Here is a 22,266-nt window from a genome sequence, read left to right on the forward strand (position 1 = left end):
ATAAATATATATTACCTTAATATATATATTCCATGCTAAGCAATACTATACATTGCAATGTGGCATTTTACAAGTACAAAGTATTTGCTTTTCGGAGTATACTACAACCTAATACATACTTCTTGAAGAAAAAAAAATCAGGAAACAGATGGCCATCCATATAATCAAAGAGCTTCATAACTAAAGGGGAAAGTAAAGATCATCTTCAATCTCTTCATCTTCAATGGAAGAAACTGAAGTCAATAAACATTCTATACTCTGTTCAATGTCACATATTGGTTATTGGTGCTTTCAATATCACCCACATTGCCCAATGTAAGTCCATTTTTTTTCCCAGGTCATTTATCCATTCATTCAACAGGTATTTAACACAAGCCTCCTATGGGCTAAGCATTGCGATGGGCACTAAAGGGGAAATGCAACATGAAAGAGACACAGTCCCTGCTCCCTAAGAGCTCATAGTCTGCTGGGCATGAAGCATTCATCAGTCACATAGAATTATAAAAATATAAGGGACTAACTAAGAAAGAGTTTAATAGCAGCAGGACTTAGTCTAGTCAAGAGGTCAGGTATGACTTCTCTAAAGAAGTTATTTTTAAACAGAGATCCAGAGGATGAGCAAAGCAGAAAGAAAAAGCATTCCCAGCACTGCCAAAGGCCTTGGATGGGAGAAGGCATGATGCTCTTGCGGAACTAAAAGATTAATGGGAAACGAGTATGGCTGAGCCTGCAGAGGCTGCCTGGGGTCTGTCTAATCATCTGGAGACAGATGACAGACAATTAGCAAGCTATGAAGAGTTTCAAAAGAGAGAATCAATCATATTTGTGCTTTTGAAAGATTGCTCTGGATCCAGGCAGTGACAGAGAGAAACGAGCCAAGAATGGGCTGGGCAGAAGACCAATTAAGAAGCCACATGTGACGACAACTTGTTGTACAGCGGTGTCATGGCAAAAGACAAGTCCCACAAGATTGTGGTCTGTGTCAGCCATGTCTCCTGGTGTTGGGCGGTACACTGCCAACACTGCCATACTTCAGTCCTGGATGGTGATAGAGACTTTGTGCCCACCATCCCCAAAATTCATATGCAATGGTATGAGGAGGTGTGTTCCTTGGGAGGTCATGAAGGTGGAGCTCTCAGGGATGGGAACTGTGCCCAGTAGGAACACCAGAGAGCTCCTGCACCCTTTCTACCATGTGAAGACACAGTGAGAATATGCCATCTGTGAACAGGAAGCAGGTCTTCAACAGACACCGAATCTGCTGGGGCCTGGTCTTAGACTTCCCTGCATCTAGAACTGTGACAAATAAATGTTTGTGGTTCAGGTGACTCAGTCTCTAGCTATTTTTTTATAGCAGCCTGAACGGACTAAGTCTCTGGCTAGTCTCTGCTATTTTTTTTATAGCAGCCTGAATGGACTAAGACACATAGGAACTTAGTCATCAACCAAGAGGGGGCTCTGTGTTGCTGTCAAAAAGACCTTTAGTTGTGTAGCTTGTACAACCAGACAATTGGGCCATTTACTAAGATGAAAAATCTGCAAAAAGATATCCTCTGGGACATCTGTACTATAATGGTGGATACATGACATTATGCATTTGCCAAAACCCACAGAACTGTGTGACACAAAGAGTGAGACGTAATGTAAACTACAGATTTAATTTAATAATAATGTATTGGCATTGGTTACTGAACTGTAACAAATGTACCACACCAGTGCGAAGCGTATAGGGAAAATTATGGGAAGTACGGAGACGGAGTATATGAGGATTTTCTACGTTTGACAGAATTTTTCTCTAAATCTGAATCCACTTTCAAAAATCAAGTTGATTAATTTTTTAAAAATGTTCTTGGGAAAAATTAAGGTAGCCCTCTAACTGGTCATAAATAAGAAAGCAAAAGTTATTTTCTGTGGAACAAGGTTGAGAAAAGGACAGGTCTTAAAAAAACAACAAGTTTTATTAAAAAATTCATGAGAGGGATCCCTGGGTGGTGCAGCGGTTTGGCGCCTGCCTTTGGCCCAGGGCGCTATCCCGGAGACCCGGGATCGAATCCCACATCGGGTTCCCGGTGCATGGAGCCTGCTTCTCCCTCTGCCTGTGTCTCTGCCTCTCTCTCTCTCTCTGTGACTATCATAAATAAATAAAAATTAAAAAAAAAAATTCATGAGGGACGCTTGGGTGGCTCAGTTGTTGAGTGTCTGCCTTTGGCTCAGGTCATGATCCCAGGGTCCTGGGATAGAGTCCCGCATCGGGCTCCCTGCAGGGAGCTTGCTTTTCCCTCTGCCTGTCTCTGCCTCTCTCTCTCTCTCTCTCTCTCTCTCTCTGTCTCTCATGAATAAATAAATAAAGTATTTTTAAAAATGCATGAAAAGACTATGGTACAGATATCACAGAGGGGATTTTTTTTTTGTTTTGTATAGGTAATTTATTGTTAGTTTGTAGAAACGTATCTTTATTTTATTTTATTTTTTATAAACTTATTTTTTATTGGTGTTAAATTTGCCAACATATAGAATAACACCCAGTGCTCATCCCATCAAGTGCTCCCCTCAGTGCCCTTCACCCAGTCACTCCCACCCCCCAGCCCACCTCCCTTTCTACCACCCCTAATTCGTTTCCCAGAGTTAGGAGTCTTTCATGTTCTGTCTCCCTTTCTGATATTTCCCATTCATTTTTTCTCCTTTCCACTTTATTCCCTTTCACTTTTTTTTATATTCCCCAAATGAATGAGACCATATAATGTTTGTCCTTCTCCGACTGACTTACTTCACTCAGCATAATACCCTCCAGTTCCATCCACGTCGAAGCAAATGGTGGGTATTTGTCATTTCTGATGGCTGAGGAATATTCCATTGTATACATAAACCACAACCTCTTTATCCACTCATCTTTCGATGGACACCGGGGCTCCTTCCACAGTTTGGCTATTGTGGACATTGCTGCTATAAACATTGGGGTGCAGGTGTCCCGGCATTTCACTGCATCTGTATCTTTGGAGTAAATCCCCAGCAGTGCAATTGCTGGGTCGTAGGGCAGATCTATTGTTAACTCTTTAAGGAACCTCCACACAGTTTTCCAGAGTGGCTGCACCAGTTCACATTCCCACCAACAGGGCAAGAGGGTTCCCTTTTCTCGACATCCTCTCCAACATTTGTTGTTTCCTGCCTTGTTAATTTGCCCCATTCTCACTGGTGTGAGGTGATATCTCATTGTGGTTTTGATTTGTATTTCCCTGATGGCAAGTGATGCAGAGCATTTTCTCATGTGCATGTTGGCCATGTCTATGTCTTCCTCTGTGAGATTTCTCTTCATGTCTTTTGCGCATTTCATGATTGGATTGTTTGTTTCTTTGGTGTTGAGTTTAAGAAGTTCTTTATAGATCTTGGAAACTAGCCCTTTATCTGATACGTCAATCTCAAATATCTTCTCCCATTCTGTAGGTTGTCTTTTAGTTTTGTTGACTGTATCCTTTGCTGTGCAAAAGCTTCTTATCTTGATGAAGTCCCAATAGTTCATTTTTGCTTTTGTTCCTTTTGCCTTCGTGGATGTATCTTGCAAGAAGTTACTGTGGCCAAGTTCAAAAAGGGTGTTGCCTGTGTTCTCCTCTAGGATTCTGATGGAATCTTGTCTCACGTTTAGATCTTTCATCCATTTTGAGTTTATCTTTGCATATGGTGCAAGAGAGTGGTCTAGTCTCATTCTTCTGCACGTGGCTGTCCAATTTTCCCAGCATCATTTATTAAAGAGACTGTTTTTTTGCCAGTGGATAGTCTTTCCTGCTTTGTCGAATATTAGTTGACCATAAAGTTGAGGGTCCACTTCTGGATTCTCTATTCTGTCCATTGATCTATGTGTCTGTTTTTGTGCCAGTACCACACTGTCTTGATGACCACAGCTTTGTAGTACAACCTGAAATCTGGCATTGTGGTTTTCTTTTTTAATACTCACAGAGGGGATTCTTCTTGAAGGTTTTTTACTTTAGTAAATGGCCCAACTATCTATGGGAGATGGAAGGATGAAAAACAGGTAGTGCAACCATCCTGTAGGATACTATTCTGGTGGGTACATGTCATTATATTTTTGTCAAAGCTCATAGAATGTATAACACCAAGAGTGGGGATCCCTGGGTGGTGCAGCGGTTTGGCGCCTGCCTTTGGCCCAGGGCGCGATCCTGGAGACCCGGGATCGAATCCCACGTCGGGCTGCCGGTGCATGGAGCCTGCTTCTCTCTCTGCCTGTGTCTCTGCCTCTCTCTCTCTCTGTGACTATCACAAATAAATAAAAATTAAAAAAAAAGAATTATAAAAAAAAAAACACCAAGAGTGAACCCTAAGATAAACCATGGACTTTGAGTGATAATGATATATCAATATAGGTTAATCAACTATAGAAAGTGTACCACTCTAGCGCAGGATACTGATGGTAGGGAAGGCTTCGCATATGTACACGGCAAGGGGCATATGGGACATCTCTGTACCTTCTACTCCATTTTACTGTGAACCTAAAACTACTCTTAAAAAATCTACCGAAGCCTTTTTATCAGGGACCTGCCAACATGGGCTGTGCTCCCCCCGAAACTGTAAAGGTAGCAGCCTGGGTCAGCATTGAGAAGTACTACGTGTGCTTGGACAACAACTCTCACACCAACAAGCTCATGCGTGAAGAGATCACCAACATTTCCAGCAAGAAGCTCCTCAGCCAGCCAGCAGGCTATAACACGCATCTGATAGAGCGGATTCAGAGATACGTGTGAGAGGTAGCTCCATTAAGCTGCAGGAAGAGGAGAGAGAATGATGTTCTTAAGGTCTAAGCCCTGGATCAGGCGGTCACTGTGGTAGATCGTGACCCCAAAGAACTGCTGAAGCTTCTGGGCTTTGGCAGTGGAGCCAACCTGTTGGTCCCTCAGTCTACTGAGGATGGGATGGGATGAAAGTTGGGATGAAAGTTGGGATGAATTTCAAAACACCACATGAAGCCATTTGACTCTTCCTGCTGTGCTTGTAATATTTTCAATAAACCTCAGACAACAACAAATTTATTGAAGGAGAAAAGGGTGGGACACCTGGGGGGCTCAGTCAAGTGTCCCACTCTCAATTTCTGCTCAGGTCATGATCTCAGCGATGTGAGATCCATCCCCAAGTTGGGCCTGGAGCTGGGCGTGGAGACTGCTTAGGATTCTCTCTCTCCTCCCTCCCCTACCCTTGAGCGCATCCTCTCTCTTTTTCTTTCTTTCTCAAAAAAAAAAAAAAAAAAGAAAAAAAAGAAAAAAAGAAAAGGGCTACTTCTGGAAATGGTTAGATTCTACATTCTATCATACCTGCTTGCTAGGAACACACAAGGCTTTCACCCACCTTCAGTCACTCCACTTATTGGGTCACATTTGTTGCCATTCACTCTCATCATAGCCTGGAGATAGTCACCTCAAAGCCTAGGCATTGTATTTTTCCAGACTCTCAGGCATCTGACAGCCTAACTTCCTTTCCTGTACTGGCTCTAGCAAGCTTGGACTGTGGTGGCCCATGCTCATGTTTTTGATAGGAATTCCCAGTCCATGTTATGATGGGGCAACCCTTTTCCCTTTCTGGAGTTGACTTCCATCCCTAGTAAGATGAGCCCCACCCTTTCCCCTCCATACGCTCTTCTTGGCCTTTCCTACAGAAATAGTTAACATTCTCACTTTTTTTTTTTTTAACATTCTCACTTTGATGAAGAAAGATCTGAATATCTGAATCAGATTTCTTCCAAAGCAAGGAAGAATCTGACTTGTGAGGCAGTGGTTTTCTAACTTGCCTTAGAATCACCTGAAGACCTTGTTGACACACGGATTACTAGGCCCCGACCTCTAAAGTTTCTAATTTGATAGGTCTATGTTTCTAGCAAGTTCCTAGGTGATGCTGATACAATGCACTGGGAACAACTGTGCTAAGGGTTAGTCTCTATGAACAAAGCACCATGTGATTTTAAATAAGTCCAGATGGAATCCAGAGATTGGGAGAATTTCAGACTCTTTACCCAATTCCCCCTGTGTGGAAGCATGGTTACTGTTTGTTATTGATTGGCTAACTTTCCAAAGCCTTGAGCCATCACTGACTGTCAAAGTCATATGCACCGATGTGATGCTGTCATTGATTGACTGGGATTGGTTTTAGTTTTGTGTTGACCCATGGGATCATAGCAAAAGGACAGTCTCTATTTCTTGAATCTGGAGCATAAAACCTTTTTATTCTCACCTTTATGGGCACATAGATTGTTCTTCCCTCTTCAAAAGAAGAGCTTCTCCCACAAGAAAGTGCATCAAAATCTCTTAGTGGAAGATATCACTAAGGGAGCCCCATTAAAAAATGCAGGGACAGAGGGGGAGCCACAGTGTCACTGGAAGTTATATGTCATTGGCATTAACATCCACTGCTGCTGAAGATTTCACTAAACTAAAATACCATTCAGTAAAATATATCAGTGCTGCATTTTTATTCTTTGTTTTTTCCTTATTAGCTTAAATCTGAACAATCTCTACACCCCAGGAACAAGGAAATAAAAGACACAGATGAAAGATTAAAGCTTTTTCTCTGACAGATTTTTCCTTATCATGATACTGTGCAAACCCATCTCTGAGGAGCTCTGTGTCTTCTTTTGGGGAGAATCAGTCATAGCCCTAAGCCTACCCTTCGAAGGCAGAAAATGGTCTCGAAAATGTCCAATGACAGAGGTGGCCATAACCACATGAAAGTGGCCATTCTCAGGGAGAAAACTGCATAGATGAAGACAATCACCAGTACTGGGTAAATACATTCACTTTATTTAAGTTGAACCATTATATTTTTAAAAGATTGTATTTATTTCATAGAGAGGGAGAGAAAGAGAGGGAGAGAGAAAGAAAGCAAGCATGAACAAGGTGACAGCAGAGGGAGAAGCAGACTCCCCACTGAGCCAGGGCCCCAACGTGGGACTCGATCCCAGGACCCCAGGATCATGCCTTGAGCCAAAGACAGATGCTCAACTGACTGAGGCACCCAGGCGCTCCAAGTTGTACCATTGTTTTATGGACTTTGTGTAAGTTACAAATTCACAAAAACAAGGAAATTATAATGCCGATGAGGAAGAAACAAAAAAGAACAGGTTTCAAGGGATCCATGGGTGGCGCAGCGGTTTGGCGCCTGCCTTTGGCCCAGGGCGTGATTCTGGAGACCCGGGATCGAATCCCACATCGGGCTCCCGGTGCATGGAGCCTGCTTCTCCCTCTGCCTGTGTCTCTGCCTCTCTCTCTCTCTCTGTAACTATCATAAATAAATAAAAATTAAAAAAAAAAAGAACAGGTTTCAAAAAAAGAGCCATTGTTTTTCTCTACTTTTATTTCTGTTTTATTTTTAAGCAGAGGAATTTGAAGAGTCTTTCTGTAGTCCAGTCAGGCATATAGTTAAGATTGAGAATCCTTCTCCCAGCCCTGTCTGCCTCTTCGGAGCACAGGACCTCCATTCAGAATCCAAACTCTATTCAGAATCCAGAGTCCCCATAAAGGGACTTCCATTATGCCTGTGCTTCCTTATCGGGAAAAGCATATTTGTAGGGAACTTTTCCATTTTCCTTTCATCCTGTTAGTAGGAGGAAACAAAGCCAGCACAGAAGCTTCTAGAACTTTCTCCATGATAGTTAACAGCATTAGAATAACAAATACCTGTTTTGAATCCTGGTTGTGCCACTTACTAACCTTTTGACTTTGGGCAAGTCACCTTACCCTCAGAGTCTGCTTCCTAACTGTGTAATATGAATAAAATACTTTTGCCTTCTAAGGTTGTTATAGCAAAATGAGCTAAAATAATAGAGTGATTAGCAAAGGGCGTGGCATGTGGAATGCACAAAATGGTAGATATTATTTTAACTCATGACAGTTATCTAATCCTCTCAAACAGGTTCTTAAATACTGAGGTTTATATCTCATCTATCTACCAATTCCCCAATAACTGTCTATTGGCTTCCCATTTCCTGTTGGTTGAGCAACTGGATCCAGTGCCAGAAGTAATCCCAATTTTTTTTTCTTTAAATGGGCAGAATTCAATCAGGTGTAATTTTAATAGAATATGAAAATAATTCAGAATAGAATCAAGCAATAAAGAGATTAGATAATTCTTATCAAGTATAACATTTCCTGACTTAACGTTACATACAATGTCATCTACCAAAAAAATAAGGTCATTAATTAGAAAGAAATGCAGAATAATCAACCTCATTTGGGAGGATGGATTCTCTATCACAGAATTTACATCGTATTCTGTGCCAGAAGAATCCTCTTGAATAATGACAACATCAAGTCGCAAAATCTCCTGAAAAATCTCACCCCCACTAAGAAGAGAAGTCAACTTTGCTTAGGACTACACAATTGTTTTTCTCAGTGGGAAAGGTCCTTTTTAAACAAAGAAGGATCTTTTAAACCTTTTAATCCTAGTATGAAGGATACAGGTAATATTTAAGATTCATCATATTAAAGAATCTAACACACTAACTTATGTTCTAATTTAAAATACATGAATAGTTGATTTTAGACTTGGTTTTAAATTAAAAAGTTATAGGAAAATTTGCTATGTGTGAATATTTAAGAAAGAGAAGATCTATTACATTTAATACATTTATTAGATTTACTAGAATTATTTAAGTATAGAGGAAGGTTTAGTTAGGTTTTAGGTATTTAGAATATTTAATTATATCTTTAGATACACTAAAATTGTTTAAGATGATTTAATTAACTGTGTTTTTAAAGATTTTATTTATTTATATTTATTTGAGAGAGAAAAAGAAAGCAGGAGGGGTGGGGGGGATGGGGCAGAGAGAGAGAGAGAGAGAGAGAGAGAGAAACAGGCTCTTCACTGAGCAGGGAGCCTGATGCCAGGAGGGGCTCCATCCCAGGACCTTGGAATTATGACCTGAGCAGAAGTCAGCCGCTTAACCAACTGAGCCACCCAGGCACCTCTAATTAACTACATTTAATAATGGTCTAAATAACCGTTTTCTTGAAACCAACTCTTAAAACTATTAAAAATTTAATAGCTATTTATACATTGAGTTTAAGATTATAAATTGAATTTATGAAGGCAATTCAAAAGGTACAAACTTCCAGGTACAAGATAAATAAGTACTAGGGATTTAATGTACAACATGTTTTCCATAGTTAATTAAACTGCTGAACAGTATATTTGAAAGCTGCTAAGAGAGTAAATCCTAAAAGTTCTTATCATAAGAAAAAAAATCCCCCCCCCTTTTTTGATATCTGTATGAGATGACAGACGTTAACTAAATGCATCATGGTAATCATTTTGCAACGAATGTGAGTCAGGCCACTAGGTTGTACACCTTCAACTTACACAGTGCTGTGTGTCAATTATGTCTCAATAAAATTGAAACAAAAAAAAGTTGGCCTCAAAAATGTATGGAAAAATTAGGTTTTAAAACATATAAAGCTCAATTCATTTAATACCTAAATAGTTTTTTTCTGTCTGGAAGAACCACACACACACACACACACACAAACAAAAAACAAAAACAAAACAAAACAAAAAACACAAATTGACTGCTTCTCTCGAGTAAAAGGCTCTACTAGATTTTCTCTAGCTGATTTTTCACTGATTTTTAACAGTTAGGAAAACACATATGATCCTCTAATAATTTCCTTCTGCTGCCGTAATAAATTATCACAGATTTAGTGGCTTAAAATAACAAAAATGTATTCTGGAACTATAGTCTAAAATCAAGATGCCAACAGGGCTGCATTCTTAGTAAAGGCTTCTGAGGACAATCTTTTCCTCTGCCTTTCCTGAGCTAAAGGTGTCTTAGACCAAAACAATCTCTTGTGCTGGCTCGTGGCCATGCTCTGAGTCAACAGTCATATGGGGCAAGTTCTGGGTAGCTATCAAACCACTGCCCAGAGAGCATTCTAGTTTGCTTTCCCTGTAGTTACTGGCTGCAGGAAACTGTCTGCATAATTAGTCTGATTTGAACCATCCTTGGTTTTGAGATGGCAAGTCAGAGAGCCTGTTTTGCACTAGTTGGATATTTATATTGGATTTCACCCTTTTTCACCAAAAAAAAAAAGTCTGTCACTTGGTTGGCCAATTTTCCTCCCTGCAGTCCACCTTGTATTCCATATTTCAATAGGTCAAGGTTTTGATGAAATGAAAAATAACATATTTTCTGCCTTGAAAAATGTATCCAAAATTTGGAAATAAGGCAGAAAGATTACTACGCCCTTTCAAAGTCTTACCAGGGCATTGTGTACCAAGTCCGCCAAAGGACAATATAACTTTGTACAAGATGATGCAGCTCTGTTTGGTCTACTATTTACTATCAGTTAGGACCCAGATTCTCTATAACGTTAGCTGGAAACATGTAGACAATGTAAGTTTTTCTGATGTGTACCCCTTGAATCGGATTTGTTGCCTTCTGTTTCCTTAATTACTGACTTAAATCTTTGACAAGTGCTCACTATATAGTTATATGAGAGATTTACACTTGAAAAAATACACTTTGGCATCATTTTGGTTTAGAAAACAAAAAAACAAAAAACACCACCCCCATGAAGCATGTTCCATGCAAGCTTAGGTTAGGGATGAGATATTAAGAGAACACTTAAAATGTGGAGGCTACAGAGGATTGTGAGTCAATTTAACCATCTGGTTAGCCAGAACTCTCTTATCGATGCCCCTGTATTTGGCCATCTATAAATGAGGAATAGCATTAAAAACAGAATGTTTTTTATTTTTTTATTTTTTATTTTTTTTATTTTTTTATTTTTTTTCAGAATGTTTTTTAAAAGGCGCTGTTAAGAGGATGAAAAGGCAAGCTTTATTTTTTAACTTTATTTTTTTTTAAGATTTTTATTTATTTATTCATAGAGACACAGAGAGAGAGAGAGGCAGAGACACAGGCAGAGGGAGGAGGAGGCACCATACAGAGAGCCTGATGTGGGACTCGATTCAGGGTCTTCAGGATCACGCTCTGGGCTGCAGGCGGCGCTAAACCGCTGGGCCACCGCGCCCGGGAGACAACTTTAAATAACATATCTAATAAATGGCTTATAGGCAAGTTAAACAACTCTTGAAACTCAGTCATAAGAAAATCCAATTAAAAATTGAAGATTTGAACAAACACTTCGCCAAGATATACGGATGGCAAACACGCACACGAAACGATGTTCAACAGTAGTCATTAGGGAAATGCAAATTAAACTCACAGTGAGACACTTAGAATGCCTAAAGTCAGTGACCAGGTCGACTGTTGGCATGAATGAACTGTGACTCTCATATACCAAGAGTGGGAATGTAACCAAAGCGAGGATCACTTTGAAAAAAATGTGCCAGTTTCCTGAAAAGTTCAATGTACACTTACTTACCATATGATCCTGCCAGTCCATTCCTCGTTTTTGTGGCTTACCAAAGAGAGATGAAAACAAGTGTTTCCACAGAGACTTATACATGAATGTTCTAGCAGTCTTACAGCTTCATTTGTTGTAGTTAAAGACTAGAAGCAACGCGAATGTCCCCTAACAGGGAGTTATGTGAACTCTTATTTAAACTGAGGCACTAGACATTCCCAACCTATACAAAATTTGTAACTTTGTGTGTGGAGAACAAAGGCAAAAGAAAAATTAAATTTCCTTTGCAGCACGTTGACAAGTATTTAAGATAGGCAGGGTGACCTACCTCCAGGAACTCAACTGGTTCTATGCTAATACTTTGCTAAAGGCAAAAGGCAACCTTAGCTTGACATTAGCCTGACCTCCAGGATGCTGTCTTCTTTAACATAGAAAAAATCCCTTTGGAAATTTCCTTTATCTCTACCTCCCCTCTCCCCACCATCTATGTTGGCAATCATCCTCCAAGCATATGGCCCACTGATGTACATCTGAAGGGTCTCATGACTAAAGTTTTACTAGACAGTAGTAAATAACCCCTCAAGATCCTGCAAACCTGGCTTCTAAATTCCTTAGAGACTTATGTACGCTACCCCTAACCCCCTCCCCCGCAACTTGAAAGTATAGAATTGGTCACTCCTCACAACCCCAGTGCAGCTCCTTCTGCCCAAGGGTCCTGTCCCCATGCTTTAATAAAACTTTTTGCACTGAAGACGTCTCAAAAATTCTTTCTTGGCCGTTTGCTCCCAGATCCCAAGATTTCACATCAGTATCTATGTGTAATTTTTGTGTAGCTATCTTTCATCACATTCTCAAAGAGGTCTTTGAGAAACGGAGGGAGTTAAGTCACTACTTTTGAGGAATCTAATTAATATAATGAAAATTTATGATCTTATCCAATATTAGATTTTATGTCAACTTTTTTTTTTTAAGAACACCATTTAAGAATACACAATGTGTAGAAGATCTCAGATACACCTCACAGTGGAGGAGATACTCCAGTGTGTTTTTCCAATACTACCAATTCTCCAATTCTCAGCATACACAGACTAGGTGTTTGACAACTTAGCTCAATTCTGACACTATGCACTTGGAGAACGGGGCAGGCCCCACAGATGAGAGGCTCACTCACACAAAACTGCACTTTTCGGGATCCCTGGGTGGTGCAGCGGTTTGGTGCCTGCCTTCGGCCCAGAGCGCGATCCTGGAGACCCGGGATAGAATCCCACGTCAGGCTCCCGGTGCATGGAGCCTGCTTCTCCCTCTTGCCTCTCTCTGTGTGTGACTATCATAAATAAATAAAAATTTTAAAAAATAGTTTTAAAAAAAACTGCACTTTTCCCTCCTGCTTTAGATGCCATGTCCGGACTGTCACCTCGTCTATGACTGGCTCTAGTTGGAAGGTTCCTGCAATCCCTTTCTTGGGTTTGATTAATCTGCCAGAGTGGCCCACAGAACTCCACATTTATTTATATTTACCAGTTTACTATAAAGGATATAGAACAACCAGATGAAGAGGTACAGAGGGGACAGTCTGAAAGGGCTCCCATGGAACTGGGGTGTATCACCATCCCAGCATATAGATATTTTCACTAATTGGGAAGCTTATCAATCTTGTTCAAGAATTTTCAGAGGGGAGCCTGGCTGGCTCAGCTGGTGGAGCATGCCACACTTGATCTCAGGGTTGTGAGTTTGAGCCCATGCTCAAGGTAGAGATTACTTTAAAAAGAAAAATCTTAAAAAAAAAAAAAAAAAAAAGCTTTCACAGAGCTTCGTCAGCAGCACCCCTCCATCTTCCTCTTCCAGAGGCTGGTAAGCAGAGCTGAAAGCTCCCATCTTCTAACCATTTGGTATTCCTGGTGACCAGTTCCACTCTGAGCCTATATATAATAGGTCCACCCTGAGTCACCTCATTTACTGTAAGCTCAAAAGAGCTTTCTCATGAATGACAAAAAACACTCAAATCATCCAGGAAATTCCAAGGGTTTGAGGAGCTTTGTCTCAGGACCAGGGTTCAAAGACCAGATATCTTTCTTTTCATACCACACACAGCCTCTTGGATTGCTGTCCTCAGCCCAGGGATTCCCCTTCTCTGGTCAGTGGACCTTCCGCAGGGCCACAGTTGTTCGGACCCAAAAGAGAAACTGACCCACGGCAGGGAAAAGAACAATGTAAGTGGGGAATATGAAACTGTAATTGAAACCAATTAAAAGCAGAAAGCTGAACAACAATCAAAATGTATTGATGCCTTTCTTTGCAAGGCTCGATTTTCAACTAAGTAAATTTTCCCTCTTCCGCACACCTCCCCTCCTCCCCTCTGGGTCTTTTATTTCAGGAACCCCATGCCGCTCTGAACACATGACCAACAAGCCTGGCAACAGGGACACAACTCCTGCCGAAACTGAAACTGGCTGGATCCTGTATTTCCCTCTAACAGCCCCCAGACCCTTCCTTCTGGCAGGCCTCCTCTGCCCAGGGAAGCAATAAAGCTATTTGATGCGGGGAACCGGCAGGTTTCCTTGGACAAGTCCTTGAGGCATGCAGAGTGACATTCTTCTAGGGACTCAGCTGCCTCGATGTTGATGTTGATACTTTGCTAGGATCAAGAGGCCACTTTATTAGCTTGATCTCTCCTTGGAGTCTACTTTAACATATAAACGTTCCTCTGGAGACTTCCTTTATTTCCGCACGATACATGTTGGCAATCACTCCCCAAGCATATGATCTACCGATATACGTCTCAAGGGTCTCATGACTGTTTTTACTAAACAGTACTAGAGGCATTTTCCTCAAGATAGCTAGCCCCCTCTGGAGCCTGGAAACCTTGTTTCCAAACTACCTGGGAGGTTTACACTATCTCTAACCCCTGCTCCCAGCTTGAAAGTATATAATGGGCCGCTCCTCATGCCCCAAGGGCAGCTTTCTGCCCTGGGTCTTATCCCCAGGCTTTTTAATAAAACCATCTTTTTGCACCAAAGACATCTCAAGAATTCTTTGTTGGCCATTGGTTTCAAACCCCGACACCTTTTCCTATATCACTATTGTTCCTCTTTGTCCCAAACTCTGTCTTCATGTTCTTTTTTGACTCCAAAGCTCAGAGGTCAGTTTTCAACAACATAACTTAGGACCTAATGATGATCTGACTTCTTACTTGCACAAAGATAAAACTATAGGAGCTATTTGATTTGGACATTATCTGCCCTGTGGACTTCCTAGGAAACAGGTGAAAAAGAGATGGGTAAGAAAAAGAACTTTCTGATTCCTCTTTGCTATCCCTGAGCCCGGGTCTCTGGTCCTGGTCTGTTCCAAAAACCCAGTTGTATCGCTGACCTTGGGTTCCCTAAGCACCCACAACTTGACCTTACCCCTGTAATGAATTCCCATGGCTTTGTTAGCTTAGGTAGGTTTCTATCACTTGCAACAAAAAGACTGTTAAAACAGACCTTTATCTTTAAAAGAAATCACTGGGTTCATGTCATATTGGAAAAGTAATTATTTATTATGACAAAAATAAAACTGTTGACTGAAAACAAATGAATGTTACACTGTATTGCACCATGATTGTAAATGAGCCAAATCTTGTCTAAAAGATGAACATTCCAGAGCAAACAGCATCCTTTTTCACTTGGGTGAGTAGGCATGCAAGCAACTCATTAAAACATAATTGCAGAAATAAAAAAAAATTGTGAGTACCAGCAACCTAAACTTAACATATAAAAGAAGCATTTTATGACAGTAATGAAGCTATTAAATTTAAAACACATCTTTAAACAGTCCCACCCTCAGTAGAACATGCTTTGATCCATTTTCAAGAAGTGATGATGTAAACACATTAAGTTATTGGTTTGCTCTTTTATTAATGCTATATATTAGACCAATAGCACACATCTCAGTTGCTTGGTTGGGGTTAAGAAGCAGTTTGTAGAGTGAAAGACATTCTTCTTTTCCCCCCTCTATGCAATACCATGGGACCCACAGAGAGATCCAATTCCTAATTTTGCCCGTATTGACACCATCTATTTTGATGAAGCTGATTAGCTAAGATATTGTTATGGTTTTTGTAGAAAGCCTGAAACTTGATGGATAACAAGAGTTTGTATTTAAACCTTAAGAAATGAACATAAATATAAATACACTTAGTTTTATATTCTGAGGCAAGAAGTATATTTTACAGGGCCTGCTGTTTCCTCTTTAATGCTCTAAAGCACCAATTTATACAAAGATGGCAATGTGTGATTATAATCATTATATTCTGATTAGGAGAAATCCAGGGACAAGGCTGTAATTGCTTTTAGTCTTTTTTTTTTTAAACCATGCTCTGTGCAATAAATAGGGTAAAATTTTAAACTATTACACAATCGGAAAAAATCATAACCATCATTTTATAAATGCACACTTTTGATGAAATAGCAGCTAAACTTTTTTAAATTGAAATTAAAAATTTCGTAACTACACTGAACAGTTTACTCCAAGAGAACAAAAGAGGGGCTTGTCCAGTCCCTGAACTTCCTGAGGGAAAATATAAGAAGAATTAAAATGTTTAAGAGTCTCTTGTAAATAGGGCCAACATATGCAAATAAATCATATACAACCAAGATCAGATGAGAAACATTTGATATCTTCCCAACATGGAATGAAATATAGTCACAGTTAATATAATCAATCAAATTTTGGGGTTTTCTCTTGCCCTGATTTGGTTTTAATGAAACTAAGTAAGTACTGACTGAGCACTTGCCTGTGTGCTTTAATGAAGACAGTATGTGAATCTGCTATACCAGGTTAGTCCTGCTGGTGGCAAACAAGAATAAAATGAAACAGAATCTCCAAGGAATGCTATCCCTTGGTTGCGAATTTTGCATATTTCAAATACAGTTTGGGTGAAGGGGGTATTTATGGATGCAAATCCCACAAGCTTGAGCAAAGCACCTATGGATTGAAAAATGAGGTAACATTTTAATTGAAATTTTACAAGTTTGTTCAAGAGAACATTGCCACTCTTCTAGAACTTTGTTATCTATTCCAAAAGATATGCATTGCACATTTTATTTCTCCATTTCTAGGAGACAATGTAGATGACCAGTTTAATTAAAAAGATGTGACTGACAACACTAACAAATTCTAAAAAACCTGATCAGTCTTTGGTCCTTTGGCCACTTTAAAAGTAAGATATCTACTACAGTAAGACTGTACTTTCTTCTTAGTAACTTTAAGTGCCTTTAATGAGGATACTCACTGTTTTCATTCACATATTCTATTACTTCATATCCTTCTGAAGATTTTTCTACATCATGTTTATCTTTACTAAATCAACTGTTTTGACATTCATTTCTAGTAGGACTCTATACCTCGAAATTAACCTTCTCCCCAAATTTTACCCAATCATATGCATTTAAAACTGATTTTGGATGTGCTGAACACAATATCTTTTCTACTTTAAAATGGAGTTGATTTTTTTTTTTTAAATAGACCTTTTCTATTCAATTTTGGCCACCTAGAACTCTTAAAAAAAATGCTTTTGGGGAACCTGACTTGGATTTCAGCCTTCACAATAATGCTAAATGAGTAAGGATGAAATATTACTGAAGGAACTAACCTTGAATGTAAACTATTCTCAAAATTAGACATTTGTAAAATAGTGACAGCCTGGCTGCGCTGTCATTTCAATACTGGAAAGTCCAACAGAATTGGAGTTTGGGGTAGCATCGAAAGCCAATATACTCAAATTCAACACCAATAAAAAATAAATTTATTAATAATAATAATAATAATAATAATAAAGCCAATATACTATGAACTGACCACTTCTAATTTGTAAAAGCCAGGAAACAAGATATTCTCTAGAAAAGAGTATTTTAAACACAACACTGGTGTTTTTTCAGCAGCTTTCAATCATTTTCTTAGTAATATGGCTTATTTTCTGCATTGTCATTAGCTCTTAGCTCAATTGAAGCTAAGTAGCAGTTACTAGTTGATACTTTGTTTCCTTATCTGATTGTATTCATCAACTAACCAAAATGATAATGAAATGGATATCAAAGAACAGATAAAAGTGAATTTAATTTCATATTACATGTCCTTTCCTAGTATTTTTAGCTTTTCTTGATTTAATGTAGTGTTCAGGATTTTAAAACCAAAAGATATGATGGAGCTCTGGCTGGCCTAAGTTTCTCAGTATGGGGAAAACAAAGGCCATGAACAGTAACTGTCTAAGGTCAACTAGATAAGTAATGGCCATATTAAGATTCAAATCCACTTCTTTAAGACAGCCAGCACAATGTTCTACCAAATACAAGTTACCAGACTGCATTTCGAAGTGACTTTATCCCAACAAAATATGAAAAGATCCTTTAGAATTGAACTGGAAATGAAAGATTTTGGATCCAAAGCCATAGATGAAAAGTTTAGACTCATGAAGTTGGTCTTCAAAGATGAATGTCAATGGAATTTACCTATCCAAAGGCATAATACCACTACATTTTCTACTGATATAGTTTTACATAGTCAAGAATTAAATGAGTGATATAGTCACAAACAATTCCATTTCTAATTTGTCCTAAGATACACCAAAAAGATTTTTAAAAATATAAAGATTTATTGTTTTCTTTAAAATTTACTTTGCTTTGTTGATTCCCCATAGCTCTTCAGAGAATTTTTACAGCACTGCCTGCATCACTCACTGTTTCCATAGGAAAATATCTTCTTTATGCTATAGAAAATAAAAGTTAATTTATGCTTAATCAAAATGACTTTGGCTCAAAGGATAGTGCCCATTTAAAAATCATTTTTAACAATAAAACTTGAATTTATTCTCTTTCCTCTAATATAGAATAAAATTATACCTTTAAGCACACCTAACAGAACCTAAAAGCAAAAATTATGTATTTAAAACTATCAGTTTTCCAATAGATTATGCATATATTATTTCAGATTTTAAGGAGTTAAATTACACTAACAGTACAAATTATATAGTATATTTCCATGTAAAAGAACCTGTTAATTCTAAGAATTCCCAAATGGGCTGCAATAAGAACAGTGGGTTTAAATATGAAGAATTCAACATGCTCAAAATGAAGAAAAATGCCATGTTTGGGTGGCAGTTACATTTCAGTTCTAATAAAATATTAAAAGATTTGTTAAACTTTCTTCATCTTTCAAATAAAAGTAAAATCTAAAATAATCTCCAAAAAGTAATGTAGGTGGGTCCCTTGCTTTCCACTACTTACTAGAAACTTTGCTAGGCAACTGAAAGGGTGGTGGGGAGGGTGAATTTCGAATTATTTCATTGTCTTGTTACTCAGCTGCTAATCTGACCTCTATAGAACAGGTATAGTACAAAATTGAGAACTCATCTCAAAATGTGTAGAAAGGCACTAATTACAAATTTACATTTTTCACCAGACAGTATCTTACAGTTGATTGACAATGAATGTCAGAATCAATCCTTTAGTATTACATACTTGCTTGGGTCAAATAAAACATTCTCTTGGAGTAAAGGATAATCAGTTTTCATATCACTGTAACAGGAAAACATTAATGAAAACCTATAAAAACACTTTTTAAAAGTCTTAACATGAATTTCCTATTTGAACTTTCCCAATTATTGCCACAAAAACTAGTGGGATATCGATTTCATTTTCAACACCGCTAACATAAATCATTTCTAATTCCAAACTAACAAAATGCTTTTTAAAAAAATTTAGAAAATAAATTGTATTTTAAAAAATTAAATAGCAAACTTGAATCTATACTAGTAGTTGTCTGACAAAATACAACCAACTATTAAAAACACTTTTAATATAATGCTGATGTGGTAATATAAAAAATAACTGCATAATTTGATAGAAGAAAATTGAGCCAGCCAATCTTATTAGATAAAAGATACATTTCATAATAAGAATGGATACAGGAGTATTAAGTATATTTTCTCAGGATGAAGAGAATTATTCTCAGTATTTATGGCTAAACTCTATGACCAAGATAGAAATCTGGCAAAGTGTGCTTTAGGTAAATGGTACCTTCATAATTCCTCCTGCTCGGTCCCCAAACACATACCACAAAGCATCCATATTGATTTACGTTTGCTCTTCTCTCATGTTCTAGACTATGGATTTTATTAAAAACAAAATTTACCCTCTACCTGGTACAGAATCACTAAAAAAAAGGTTCAAAACAAGGTTAATAAACCACTAGTTCCCAAAGTCCAGAAAGCTTTTCTCTGGCCATTTTTCAGTTCTGGGGTGTGCTACCACTAAATAGAAAGAAAATATTACCACATTCAACTAAATTAGACTAAATATAATAAATCAAGTATACTTGAAAACAGAGCAAAAGTAAAACCAATTTACAATAAAAAATATTAAAATTAAAATACCACTTCTGAACAGGTATTTTAGATACTCTTAAGAACACTGATTCCTATTTTTGACCCAAATTTAAAAAAATACTGCAAAAATGAAGTATTATTCTCTATGCATTTTATAGCTTTCGTTATGGCAAAATCACACTTGAAATAGAGGATCAAAAATATAATACTTGTCCTCCCTCTTAACAATGCACTATTTAGAGTACTGTTCATATTAGACAACTGCCTTGAAAATTTTTAATGATATGTAGTAAACTTTTGATAGATTATGACTTTTTCTTATTTTTCAAGATGTTAGTGTTAACATTCAGTCTCCTAGTAATACTGTAAAAGCTTGGATTAAACTCAGCAGTGTCCTGTAACCCAGCAAAAGACTTTAGAACATCATGTTCTAGAAAGATGGCAACTGTTTTAAACTTATCACACTATAACCTCAGATAGATTTAAGGAAAGCCATATGGTTTTCTAAGTAATATACTGCTGGTGGTAGAAACACTATTCAAATTCAGACACAATTTCAAAATTTTAAGAAATGAAATGTTTATACTTCTGCTTTAGCTATTCCCGAAAGCAGATGTGCTCTCCTTTGCAAATGGAATAGCTGAACTTTTTGCTGATAATAAAGTTGCTTATAATTGATAGTAAAATATATGCTGAGTGTCTTGTTTTGGTATTAGTGCTGGTATGCTTCAATAATTTCTGATAGTTAATGTATGTGTTGAATAATGTGACATTTTAAAAGTATCAGATTTATCAGATTTATCCAAAATATTACTATTGAAGTTGGGCTTTCATATATTTTTCCTTGGTTAGTGTTTGATCAAAACTAATCTCATGTTGGAGGCAGAAACGTGAATTTAATTCTTTAAGATAAAACAGCCTACTTAATTTCCATGCTAATAGTGACTTAAAATTATTTCATGGCTGTAATAATATGGGAGAAATTAACTTAAGGGCAGTTCTCATAGATGGTTAATCTTCCTTATGTATATATATATGTATCTTTTGGGCAGATTTTTTTCTTTATAAGTTCTATCCAAAAGACAAGTGGTCTGAAGAGGGAGCAAATATTTAGTGCTGGTTAAGTTTGCAAGCAGTACCCGATGATTTCCACTACTACTCTGTCAAGCCAGTAATTATCTGGTAGGGAAAGGGGGTGGTCAAGAAATGAAAGAAGTTGGTCATTAAAGTTATTACAATACTTCAGAAAACATTAAACATATGACAAACATTTCTTACAAGGCAGTCATTGAATAATTAGATCAGCAGTCAGAAGAATTATGTTGCTGAAAACATAGTTATACATTATGTTCATCCAACTGAAGATTAGTGCATTAAAAAAAAGTTAAGAAAAAAATCTTTTATGTTCCAGTTCAGCTGCACTTGATTCAAGTGTTGCTCATAGAGGTTTGTGTTGTTATAAATTAAACATGCTGCTGCCTTAGCAGCCAAAGGTACTAGGAAAATGTTCATGTCACAGAATAAATAGAGCAGTCTCTTTTCAAGCAAAAAGTTATCTCACACCAATTCGGGAGGTCATCCACTCTAGACCTTGGCATAATCTGAAACAAAAGATAGAAGTATTTTCAAAATGGAAGTATTTATCATTGAAAGCATACTTACTATTTTTTAAGTCTTACCCAAAAGTCGGTATTACGATAATTATTTATACAGGTAAGTGAAATATGTAGGTAATGCTACAAGAAGTGGAATTTTGAAGAGGATGATTCACTTAGACAAGAGATGTTAATCAGATTAGCTGAGTAACTGGGCAATGGTTTCAGTCTCATCTTGAAGATAACCACTTTGGCAGTTTTACCAGCAAGATTGCAAATACTTCCCTTCCGTCTTCCTTTAAGGTTAAAACTGAAGCCAGTATAGAAAGGCAATAGGAACTTCATACCCTCTGAAATTCTACAGAATGGAATCCTTAAGGATAGGTAAAAAAAAAAAAAAAAAAAAATCTACATCCAGCCATCATATTACTAATAGGCTATTACTAATAAGCTATTTCTAATAGCATAACTAAGAAGGTCAAGTTGATTAGAGGATAAATAAACTCCTGGAAATCGACTAGATAAGTCACATATAACACACGAGGTTCTCTTTAGCCTACTCTATCCAAACTTAAGTTCTTAGGAAAGAAGAATACACTATTAGGAAGCATTTGTCTCGGGATCCCTGGATGGCTCAGTGGTTTAATGCCTGCCTTTGGCCCAGGGCCTGATCCTGGAGTCCCGGGATTGAGTCCCGCATTGGGCTCCTTGCATGGAGCCTGCTTCCCTATGTCTCTGCCTCTCTCATGAATAAATAAATAAAATCTTTAAAAAAAAAAAAAAAAAAAAAAGGAAGCATTTGTCTCAAATGTTGACTCTCACAAAGTATATCCCGTGAAAGGACTCTTGATAAGAAAGGAGATGTACTCTTGTGAAAAGTTGAAAGCTCATGCTTAATTAAGCCTTTACCGAAAATGTGAAATTTCTTTGAAGCATCCACTTTAATTCA

The 22,266-nt window shown here is 37.9% G+C and overlaps 1 protein-coding gene across 4 annotated transcripts in view; it reads right to left on the reverse strand.

The window, feature by feature from the left end:
* Positions 1-14,874: 14,874 nt before the first annotated feature.
* Positions 14,875-22,266, reverse strand: part of ARL5B (ARF like GTPase 5B) — a 36,020-nt gene continuing 28,628 nt past the window's right edge. For all 4 annotated transcript variants that reach the window (XM_077897034.1, XM_077897035.1, XM_077897033.1 and 1 more), the window contains exon 6: positions 14,875-21,323. In XM_077897034.1, the coding sequence (XP_077753160.1) occupies positions 21,275-21,323 (49 nt within the window). In that variant the 3' untranslated portion in view covers positions 14,875-21,274. The remainder of the gene's footprint in view (positions 21,324-22,266) is intronic.

This window comes from Canis aureus, chromosome 5 (genome assembly GCF_053574225.1).
Source record: "Canis aureus isolate CA01 chromosome 5, VMU_Caureus_v.1.0, whole genome shotgun sequence".
Taxonomy (NCBI): Eukaryota; Metazoa; Chordata; class Mammalia; order Carnivora; family Canidae; genus Canis; species Canis aureus.